At 45.2% G+C, this 12243-nt stretch overlaps 1 protein-coding gene across 1 annotated transcript in view; it reads right to left on the bottom strand.

Annotated features, from left to right (window-relative positions):
- The window catches only part of LOC144754849 (beta-microseminoprotein-like), a 124609-nt gene extending 112770 nt beyond the window's left edge, over positions 1-11839 (bottom strand). Inside the window, exons 1-2 of the mRNA XM_078643104.1 lie at positions 11800-11839; positions 6868-6961 (exon numbers count right to left, since the gene is read on the bottom strand). Coding sequence (XP_078499230.1) covers positions 6868-6961; positions 11800-11802 — 97 coding nt within the window. The 5' untranslated portion in view covers positions 11803-11839. The remainder of the gene's footprint in view (positions 1-6867; positions 6962-11799) is intronic.
- Positions 11840-12243: the final 404 nt, after the last annotated feature.

Here is a 12243-nt window from a genome sequence, read left to right as displayed (position 1 = left end):
TCACTTACTGAAGTGGGTAAGCAGCAGTGTACTTTACCATTTAGACCTGCTCTGCAGTATTAGGAGTCTTTATCAATGTTTAGCTTCTCTGAAGAGCTTTCATGAAAGCAAAACTTCATAATATCAGGAGATTGTCTCATTAACAATAGAACCATAGTAACTTCCTGAATAAAAAGATATTCCCTCACTAAAAAGTTATCAGTTTTTATTATATAAATGAAAAAGAAGCGAAAACTGAAAGTCCACAATTACTGCATTGCTGTGTGGCTGACAGAAGGTAACCTTCCCAAAGGCACACCTGTGATAACGTATGTGATGCGTTAAGTAAGTGTTACCACTATGTGAATACCTATAGGAACAAACATTTGCAATGCAATTGGTCTTGAATTCACGTGGGTTTGAGCTATTGGCATTGTAAATGACAATACCTTTTACTTATGTTTTGGGTTTTAAAACATAAATAAAAGGCATTGTCATTTGCAATACTAATAACTTAAACTCTCGCAAATGCGAGACCTATAGCATTGCAATAAAGGGCCTTCTTGACCGCTTGTTAGATTGTAAACATCACAGGAAGAGACCGGCCTGTGACGTCTTCAAAGTTGTGATAAATGGTGCAGTGAAGAAGATGGGTAAGTGTTGTGAATTACACAGACCCAAAGTGGGAAGTGAGAATTACATATGATCTGAGCAAAAAACACTAACAAGGCGCTGCAACACCTGTTGCTCTGTGATTATACTGTTGCGGCTCAGGAGGAAGAGCAGGAGGTTGGGTGGACTAGTTCCTGCCAACTCCATGATTTGAGTGTGCAGTGTGGCATGTGGTATTGTCATTGCTATCTTTGGCCTAATAAAAAACACTCCAGCTGTAGGAGGGCCCTGGCTTCACCTCCTCGTGCAGGGCAGACTGTGCTTTATGGCAGGCATGGAGGGAGGGAGCGAGAGATGGTTTAGGCTGCAACTCGGGCCTCGTACAGTGCCCCTTCTATTACTAGCGAGCAAGAGGTGCCGAGGTGGTGATATTGGTATTGGTAGTGGTGGTACTGGTGGTAGTGGTGGTGGAAGCATTGGTGGTATTGGTGGTGGTGGTATTCAGCAAGTGGGTCCTCCTTACTCTAAATATATTCTACTGGCCCGCAGTATGACTATCTGATGGAATACTTCTTTTCTCTATATATGCCCTCACAGTCCAGCCTCAGTCCAAGCCAACACACCATCCTGAACCAACCCATTACTGTCCAATGTTAATCGACAGTTCTAGCATAGACTCAATGAATATGCCCCCCAAAGTCACACCTGTTCCTGTTCAGCCTAGACGTGCCTGTCCAGACAAGTTTGTATTCAGAACACCCAAGATTCAAGCCCTAATTAACCTCATCTCTACATCAGCGATAACGTACACATCCATCTGCCCTGAATTTGTCCTCTCTATATAACTATTCAAACAGTCCAGCCAACTGTTGACACCCACAACATCCAGCATAAATCTGCAATACTTCAGTCTAACCTTGCTACCCGCATCCTATGAGAATCTGATTTTATTGATTATAACTGTAAATTACTTTATTTGATTTAGTTTAAATCATAAAAAGAGGGGGTTAACCGCTAAAACACGTGAACACTTGTGACTTAAAATTCATGAATAAATACAAGTTAATTATTAAACTTTCAATTTAAAACATTTTGGATCATCAAAACAAAGGAAAATAGTGCAATTAGTGCCTTTTAGTCTTATAGTAGTTATTCTAGCTTGAGGAATCTGATTCTTATTCTTATATTTGCTTCGAGGTGAATATCTAAGCATTTTCTATATCAAGTTCTGTGTCTTTCTTTTCAACCCCACCCTGTCATCTGCTCCCCCGACCAATACACCCTGAACAAGCCACTCAAACACAAAACCACCCAAAATGTATTTCAGGATCCATCCTGGTTTTTTTGGACTGCTCAAATCTGTAACTTCTCATCCAACATAAATATGCCCTCAGTCTAATTGTAATCTACTGTATGTCAGGCCAAAATCTATCCCGAGTCAAGCAACAATTTTCTCTCGAACCATCGAGAATCAAACTCTTCCAGATGAGGATTTGTCTTTCATCTCCCGGACAGCTCTAAATCTATTTCTTATCAAAACCAGAATCTACATAGTGCAACATTAGTCTGACCAAATTCACCTGCATTAAAGCGAAAACCGAACATTTAAGTCCCTCTTCCCTCCCTGAACATACCCGATACAAGGGCTAAAATAACTCACGCCTCAGTCCAACCAGACTCTAACTCAAGGAATCTGACTGAATCCAAATTCAAAATTAATACACAACTTCAGATCACTCTTAATTGACCCAGACACTCATGTTTTAATAAATCCATTTACCAGTCTCAATCTGCCACCCTTAGTCCAGCTTCAGTTTACCCTCCCTCCTCTCCACTCTGAAAATACTGCCTCAGCAGAACCATCATGCTACCAAAGTCCACTGTGAATTTATCCACCCATTGGGGCCTAATCTACCCAACATTGGAAGACAGGATGATAACTCCTAGAACAGTCAATACAAACTCCTACCCTTACCCTTCAGATCAACGTGATTCATCAACTTCATAACCAGCATGGATTACTCCAGCTACAGTCCAGCCTGAATCTAGTAGTGAAAAGTAAAGCTTGAATCTTCTCCACTTAAGAATCTTCTCTACCTCTCCCTTTAGAGAGAAGGAAAAAAAAGGACTGCAAAACTCTAGTCAGCCACTACGCCCCCGCCTCAGTCCAGCATGCATCCACATCTGCCTACTAATCAGACAAATAGTTCCCTCGCTCCAGAACCCCTAACTAAACTGTATTTACACTTTTGAGATAAGTTTCAAGAGGCCACTTGATTTTCCACTAGTTTAGTGGAGTCATGTAATGCTTGATTTCATTCTCCTCTAGAAAAAAATTGACACCCACTGCCCACCATGAATCTACCTCAACAATTTTCATCACTATGTCTTTCCGACACACAAATTCATCCCACCACAGTCCACCATCCCTCCGTTATCAGTCTGAACATGGCATCACTTACCCACAGACTAGCCAGAAGCTGCCCACAATAGTGCAGGCTCCATCAGCCCTAAAGGCTAGTGTGAATCAAAAGTCAATCTAGAATACCCTACTACTGAGCACTGTTTCACAATCTATTTTGACCTGAATGAAACCCCCAAAAAGCAAGCCTTTACCCCCATATGCCCTGATGTACCTTGAACCGCCAGCGACCACATCCCACCTAAAACTTAAAGGCAGTCAGATATACACTAATATTATAAACGGCCAACAATTCCATGCTCTGAAATGTATCTTCAGTGCAGCACAAATCAAACTGCCCAGAGGAAGGCTTGAACCTATCTCCTCCTAACCTTCTGTGGCCATACCATCCACCACAGGCAAACTACAACCCAGAGAAACATCCCAAATGTGTCAGTGGCCTGATTACGCATCTATTGACACAGCTAACAACAATGGCCCTGAAAAGTTATGGACCCCACACAAGACATTTCTTAACTTGGGATTACGGTTAAATTAAATTTCTCCTGCCCGCTAGCTGGTGGAGATCAATCTGGAGCAATTAAGGTCCATGACTTAATCATTCTTGAAGTTTTTTTCATCTGCCTAATATTTAGACTTATTTTAGATGACTCAAAGTAATGTTTAGATTACTCAAGTTAAAACTATCTAAAAGTTTTAAAACATGAATTAACCCTTAGGTTAGCACAAACATACACCCAGTTGTGTTTCAATTCACAGACTCCTTCAACAGAATGACTCAACCAGTGTATAAACGAGCTGTTCCCCACAAAGTTGACTGATGGTGCAGTATAATTCTTGCTGATAGATTCCATTTTACTGATGCCTGAAACAAATACATCAAAGAAGTGCAAACAAAACAGGCCACTGGCCTGAATCAACTCTGTCCTGTCGTACCTAATTCCCACCAGTTCAGCTGAACATCATCCCTCACTACCCAAACTAAACTTATACCCAGAACAGGCTGAGTCTGATGCCTCGAACAGACCGTCAGGAGCATGCATGACACAAGCCCTCATAGTCCACCCTGACAGCTCCGCAGGCCTCTGCAATGTCCCCTCGGTGGTCAGATATAATTCTATCCCCTGGCTTCGCTGTGCCGAAGAGCCTCAGAGACCCCCTCCCCAGTCTATCTGCAGAGACCCTGCCCAGTCCAGCCAGTGGCTAAGCCCTACAGCCCAGTGCGTGATGCCTTTCTACACCTCAACATTGCTCCAGCTTGAAGCTATACACCCCCCAGATTGACAAGGACAGGTTCTTAGCACCTAGATACCCTCCCGGGGGATTAGCCATGCTTTTAAAGTCCTGTTAGAGGAGGTGACTCCTACTAGCAGCCAGTCTGTACAGAAGCCATGCTCTGCCTTACCGCTCAGTGTCTGACCCTGTGACCCAATGCCCACCTCACACCCCATGGGAGCCAGTTAGTGAACAGTGGCCCCATCCCTCTCACATCCCCTCTATACCCGTCACCCTTCATTCAATGACCCCAATTCACTGCCTACGACAGGTAACCCCCTTGACACCCCTCTGTGACAGAGACCCCCATGCATGGTGACAGGTGAACCCCTTGACACCCCATGTTTGTTTCGCACCAGGGTCTGTGATACCCTCACCCAGTGACCCCATGCCTCATTAATGACATGTGATGCCCTAGTAACCCCCACATACCTCTGTGCCCATGACAGTGACCCCATTACTGATGACAGGTGACCCCTTGACATCCCGTCTTTGCCCGCACCATAGACCCTCACTGGGTCTGTTATACCCTAACCCAGTGACCACTCACCTTGTTAACGACATGTGATGCCCCAGTACCCCCCACATCCCTCTGTGCCCATGACAGTGACCCCATTACTGATGACAGGTGACCCCTTAACACCCCATGTGTGCCCTACACCATAATCCCTCATTGGCTCTGTGATACCCTCACCCAGTGACCCCACGCCTTGTTAACAACATGTGATGCCCCAGTACGCACCACACCCCTCTGTGCCCATGACAATGACCCCATGATGGGTGAAAGGTAACCCCCTGACACCCCATGTGAGCCTCTTACCATAATCCCTCACCGGGTTACTGACACCCTCACAAAGTGACTCCAGGCCCCGTTGATGAAATGAGATGCCCTATGTACCGCTCAACCTGTTAGACAGGTGACCGGGCACCCATGTACCCATCACTGGGAGCCCTCATCCCACTCTTTGCCCGTCACTGCAACCTTTCACTCACTCGATGACTCCCGTCTGGGCCGTTCGACCCTCCTGCTCTCGCAGCCCTTGCTGCCCACTCCTCGTCCGGGACCTCCTCCTCACCCACCTCTCTTCTGCGCCGCCATTTTCAGCCTGTCCTGAGGGTCTGCGCCTGCACGCAGGGGCCTCTCCCACAATCACATGACCCTGAGGTGCAGACAGAGAACACGGACCGCTGCTTGTCAGCCCTATGTCAGTCCCCATGGAGGCCGCAATCTTGGAGTCAGTCAGTCAGGCAGCGAGGGCCTCGACATTGTCGGCTGTGCTCAAGACCAGGTGCTGGGATTCCCCACACTCTGTTGTTATCTTAGCGAGGGATGCTCAATGAAATAGGGTGCGGTGGCTCCCAAACTTGCTACCGGTCATAGCTGTGAAGGAGCACTCTCCCGCTCGCCACCGTCCCAGTTTTATAAAGCATTCACTCGACCCCCAAGCAGGCATTGCAGCGCTTTATATATGCAGCAGTTGTATTAAACAAGGGGAGAGGATGGGGAGTAGTCACTGGTAATATATATATTCTAACAAGCATTTGCAATGCAATAGGACTCGCATTTACGCGAGACCTTTTGGATTACAAACTGTAGTCATCATGGACAACGGGAGGAAGGTCGGGGAGGCCTGAACAACGGAAGTGAGGCGGGAGAAGGCACAGACAACAGGAGAGGGGAAGGGTGAGGGGAGGAGGTACAGACAAGGGGAATGCAGGTGGGGGAAGAAGGGGGCGAGAAGGCATGGACAGCGGGAGTACAGGCAGGGGAGGGGGTGAGGAGGCACAGACAACGGGAGGGAGGGGGAAGTAGAGAGGGCAGTACGATAACCTCATTAAAGAAAATAGTGCTCATAGTCTAAATAACATGTACCATGTAACACTCAAAGTAAAGGGGCCAGTAGCCATGGGAGGATACCAATGATGACATGGCTGTGATAAGGAGGGACTAACAAGCCTATAAACGAATCTGACGGCAGCATTTACGAAAGACAAAGGCACAAGTCAATGAAAAATATGGGCGGGGCTTCCCTCACCTACTGAACTACAGCATATCTTCACCAGAGTAGCGCTTGTGCGCTGACTCTAGGCTCGACCTAAAAATAAGGCCACCTAAGCCATTCACAGCTCGTTTTCCTGCAGCGCCTGACCAGCAGATTGACTGCTCTCCATCAGCGGCGATACGCAGTGTGTTAAACAGTGCTGCTGGAAATGAAGAATCCATAAAATGGCATTGATCACGACTGACATCCACTACTCTCAATGTCTTATGGCTCTGACCCAAACCCTTCTCTATGTTAAGCTGTCTTAAGCCAGCCTTAAAAAGCAACAACATTTGGCAGTCAAGCAAATATTTTATCTTACAACTGCAAGATGTAATTTCCAAGAAAGTGAACACGCAAAAGTTAAAATGAGGTTCTGAAAGCTGGCAGCATCTACTGAAGGGTGTCCAGGTAGGATGTTGCAAGATTGTGCTAAAAGGACAGCTTACCACAACGTTTGATTAATGTTTATGTTGGAAGTCCACCATTTTAAAACAAATATATGTTAATTAGTAAGATAAGGTGTTTAGTTCCTACCTTGAACACCAGGCTGCACATATTCACCGTAGCAAGCTGCATCGCATCCCAAATCTGAGATAATTAAAAGAAGAGAAAATCCCAAAAGGTATTTCTGAAAATGAAAAGTTAGATATTTATCAAAAATGTTAGGAAGAGGAGAATTAATGTTATACGTGGCTCTTTCACTGCATTTCCTGCATGAACACTCGCACCATGCTACACCCTACTGTACAGCTCACTAACATCCTGAGTCTGTACGCCTGAAAACACTACAAATAAATATAATGCAAGAGCTTTGGTGGGATGAAAAATTCATTTGCATGATAATGGACGTGCACCGATCCCCGACTGCCCCAATTGTGCTGATGTCTGGATCCCTAATGCTGATTTTTGTTGCCATAGGCAAACATGGTTTATGCACGTGCGCCATGACATAAGCCTGTCTCACCTTTTTGTGCTGTCTTTTTGGACCGAGAGAGGCACCCAAAGCACTACCCTTATAGTGGTGGAAGGTCACTGCCTTCACCAGTAGTTAAGCAGCACAAATGCAGTGGGGGCAGCACAGTATTTAGTCATCTGTAGGAGTAAGCAGGTGCTTTTTAACCTGTCACTGAAGTGAGGCCTGCAGGCTCATTCATTCTAAAGTTCAGCTGTGCTCAACTCATCCTTGACCTACATCGGTTTGGTGTTAAGTGCTGCACAGCCCCTGCTGCCCTGCACACATCAAGGAAAGCAGGTTGTCTGATGACAAAAGGAGAACGTTTCATATTGTAATCTACTCTCTTTGGCATCAGACATCCTCCGATTCAATGTGGTGTGCTGCTGGAGACTCTGAAAGGTTACAGTTTGTGACACAGCACAGTCTCCAGCAACAGTTGCAGCCAGGGCAAGGAGGGGGTGGACATGAAAAACAACAGAGTAGGGAAAATAACATATATAAATAAAACCTCTTACCTTGCACTTGCCGCATCGCCGGCAATGCAGTGAGTGCAAGGTAAGTGGTTTTATTTATTTATTTATTTATTTTCCCTATTCCGTTGTCTGTCACTTACACCCCTCACCCCCGCCCGCCCCGCCCCACCCCACCACGCTTACCTGCATGGGCTGCCACCGGGCAGTAATGACAGAGAAAGGCCTTGCAGTATTTCTGTGGCAGGCACATTTTTTGGCCACTGCAAACCCACCATGCATTTTGAGTTTTTTTGTTGCAAATTTAGCTTGCTTCGGCCTCAAACTTTGGCACCTAAACCTGCAAACTCCTGGGGGGGGGCATACAATACAGGGATAATGCAGTACTGTGCAGTGCTGCATGATAAATGTAAGTGCTGGGTGTATGTGTGCCTATGAGTGGTACAGTACATGTCGGATACAGAGCTGTGCAGTGTGTGTATGGTGTATACATGTGCCCGTAGTATCTGTGCCTGTGAATGGTACAATACATAGAATATTCTGGGTTCCATTTCTGGAGACACTGGCCTCAATGGTGAAAAACAAGGAGAGGAGGTAGAGGAATCCCCCCACATATATTTGTATATTGCTGCATTCCTGTAAGCTGGGTGGTATACACACTGGAGAGGGAAGAGACAGACTTTCCATGTAAACTTCAAAGGGTGCTCTTTGATTCAGTGACAATTCACCAGGAAGGTGCCTGTGCTCATCTCAGGAAGGAATTGGGGATGACCTTTGATACACATATCACTGTGGCTGACATCCAGGTATGAACTATAGTCACTTCTGTGACCTGTAAGAGTGGGCTCTCAACTTTGGAGTCACAACAAGACATGCAACCTGATCAACACCGCCCGCTAGAGAAGTGAGGTCCAACTGTGGGACGGGCCAGACACTTACCCTGCAAGGAGGAGCCACAAGGAACCTCCAGACGCTTCGGTCACTCAGCTGTGTGTGACGAATTCTGCACCTGCTGAGGACAGTCCCCCTAAGCCCCTTGCAGTGAATTCACCTGATTCAGCTGCTAATGCACCAGGTGCCCATGGATGGGTCATGCTGAGATACTCTGGATGTGGACGTGTATGTGCGAGTGAGACTGATTTCAGGCAAGGCGGGCCATGGGAACTTGCTTGCTACTTAGTGCTGAGGTTTACTTTAAAATAGATTCAGAGTGGTTTCTTGAGACTCAAACAACTAGTGGAGCTTACCCTGGATGCTGCCTATAGTCAATTAGGCATAACCATGGCTTTAGAGCAAGAATTGCTTGGAGCGACGAGGGAGTGGGACCCAGGGAACTGCCTAAAGAGACACTAGAGCCCCGACCTCAGAGGGGACTGTGTAATTGCTTATGAATGTTGTTAGGGTATATAAAATACTTCTTTTATCACAAAAGTAAGTATTTAGCCAGACAATCATAGTTTATTGCTGCTGCTGCCCACATGTTGTGTTGTTAGCCCATGTTCCCCCTTTCACCCCCCCTCACCTCCCCCACGAGGGAGCGTTGAACTTCTTGGACTACGCTGTTCCTCAGATTCAAGTTATGTCATCGAATATCCAAGCTTTTTATTTGATTGGATGCTTTTAACTTGACTGCGTTTTTGCTGAAATTGTAACAGTTTATAATTAACCATACAATAAATAAATATTACTCAAGTGCTGAAGGGGACGTGGCATAGTTGCTTGTGATCCATAGTAAGTTGGGGCACGGGACATCAGGAGTAAAAATCCTCAACTCCCACATGCCCTGTGGACCCATAAGTGGGTTCTAGCATTGTATCACTGGCCAGATTTATGGAATAAAGGTTTTTGAATATAGAGAGCTTCGCAGAAGAGTTACTACATATATAAATGTGTCATTTGAATGCTCATATTAGACTTTTTATGACATAGCAAAGTCAAACACACAAGGCCATATTCATCAAAATGTAATGCCTGCACCGTGCTGTGCTGCGTTACAGGGAAAGGGCAGGAATGCACTCTATTTCTCACAATACAGCGCATTCCTTCCTTTTCCCAGCACTGGAGCGCATTGTGCTGCCTAGAGTCAACACAGGCACTCTATCTTGCACCACGGGGCAAGGGTGCCTGCATTGCAAGCAGGATTGCTTTTGTGCAAGAAAGAACACTTTTTTGTACAAAAACAATACCCTGAGGCCCTTTCCTCTATGTGTGCTTCAAAATGCACCACTCATAGAAAGAGGAAAAACGAGGAGATATGAACATATTTTTCCTTCTTATGGCTCCTCTGGGAAAGCGTAGCATTTTGGCGCATTCCCAGATCTACTGGTAATGGTAATTCCGGCACTGCATCAAAATCCATGGGTGTTGCGTAGGAACACCCGCGCACCACCCATGGAACGTTTACCTGGGGCAAAGTAACGCAATGCAGCAATTAGCGCTGCATTGCGTTACTCTGGATTTTTCAAGCCACTCAGGGCCACAGCAGGGGGCCTTGCATGGCTTGATACATTACATCTTAGGGGTTGCATCGCTTTTGCACCCCGCAACATGATAAATATGGCCCATAATATTATTACACACACAAAGTCACATGAACGTGGTGGTGGTTGTAGTATTGATGGTGCTGGGAGTATACTTGATGGCAGTAGTAGTTGTGATGATGGAGAAAGTGATGGATATGGTAACCATGATGGTGATAGCAGTGGTGAAACTTGAGGTGGGAGTTTTGTTGGTAATAATGGTGGTGGTAGCAGTAGTAGCAGATAATGTTAGTCATGATGCTGGTGGTAGTGATGGTGGTGGTGATAGTGGTGGTGGTGTGGCAATGGTGGTAGTGGTTGTGCAATGGAAGTAGTGGTGGTAAGGGTAATCATGGTAATGGAGATGTTTGGTTGTAAGAGTAGTACTACTCAAGGTGCTGGTAATGATGAGGAAGGTATTACTTATGTACTGGCCATTGTGAGATAGTAGTTGTTCCTAGACCAACGTGAGCTGAGGTGAAATGATAACAAAGACGTGTGGACAGAGAAGAAGCCTGAATTACAAACAAAAGACACAGGACATCTCATGGTGGGACAGCACCAGTCATTGCAGTAAACATGTCCCTCAGCAATAGGGCCCAGAGTTGGGTGTGCAACAAGCATCACAGGAGAGCATTAGTTTGCCTCTTGGTGCCTGTTCTTCTCCATGTGAAAGCTGATACTAAGCATGCAAAACCCCATGTCTCCCGCTTGCTGACAAACTAGACAAATAATGGCTGAGTTAATGAGAAAATGCAACTGACTGTGAAGAAAACAGTTAATAATGAAGATGGCTGCCCAGCCCCCTCCTCTCTGTGTACTGTGAGGTGAAATACATTATGAATGGCATGCAAACTGAGGCCAGTTAGCTAAATCCGTCTCTAGTCAGACCTAGAAAAGAGCGTGTTTTGTAACCTACACTTTCATAACAAGGGATATTTTCCCTTTCCTTCCAGCTAGTAGTAGCCTATTTTAAATGCCACTGAAATGGCTTATGAGTTTGTGACTGAGTCACCTCATACTGGTTGTCTTTCTTATTTTTCTTAAATGGCTTTTCTCAATGCGTTGTTTAAAAAAAATACGCATTTATTCAATATATTCTACCGCAGGATATTAAGGAGAGGACCTTTCCTATCAGATATCTGCATATACCAAACATCCACATGCAAAGTAATTGAAACGTAAGTACATTACAGAACACTTATGCCGAATGTGCACTTATGTGCTGTTTACTCCTTGTTACTTAACGTAAGGATGCTTTATTTTGTCTCCTTAATTGCAGCTGGAATTCCTATTTTGCCAATGATTGAATTCTGCCTCTGTAGACAGAGTATAACCAATGATTTTCGCTGCCGCACTTAGGGGCAACAAACAAAAAAGAGTAACATAACATGCTGGTACTATATTTAACATGGTTAATACTTATAACATGGTACGATACGAATAGAGCCGTAGTAAAATCTCATTAAGGTCACAGATCTACTTTTTAGATAGCGAGAAAAAAGATTTAAATGTGACTCACCATGATCCAGACAAACAAGTTTCTTCCAGAGTTAGAACTGTTTTAACCGAAGTGCTCCTCTGTTGCTTATGGTCAGTGATTTATATAGGCTTGGCGTTTTTTTAAGCAAGCCCTTGAGTTATGTAGCTAAAAAAACACAAGATTGATTTGTTTTTGCTGGGAAAGCAGAAACTATGTGTTATTTGAGCTTTGTCAGCACAAATCTTTCCCCATGGGATTTGTGGGTCTGCACACCTGGACACGATCAACTGACGTAGTCTGGGGTTGTGAAACCAAATATTTTTGTAGTGCTACCAGAGAAGAACTGAGATGAAATGCTCTGGAAATGTAACAGAAGTACGCTGTGTTGCGCAAGTCTTGTTCTCAGTTACGTTCCTAAGAAGCTAGAGTCTCTTGCTTCACATACCAGAAGTGGAGGGGGGTAAGGGGGCGGTCGGTGGAGGG

The sequence above is a fragment of the Lissotriton helveticus genome, chromosome 5_1 (assembly GCF_964261635.1).
Source record: "Lissotriton helveticus chromosome 5_1, aLisHel1.1, whole genome shotgun sequence".
Classification (NCBI taxonomy): domain Eukaryota; kingdom Metazoa; phylum Chordata; class Amphibia; order Caudata; family Salamandridae; genus Lissotriton; species Lissotriton helveticus.
Note: the sequence above shows the minus strand (reverse complement) of the source record. Positions and strands in the feature narration are given on the sequence as shown.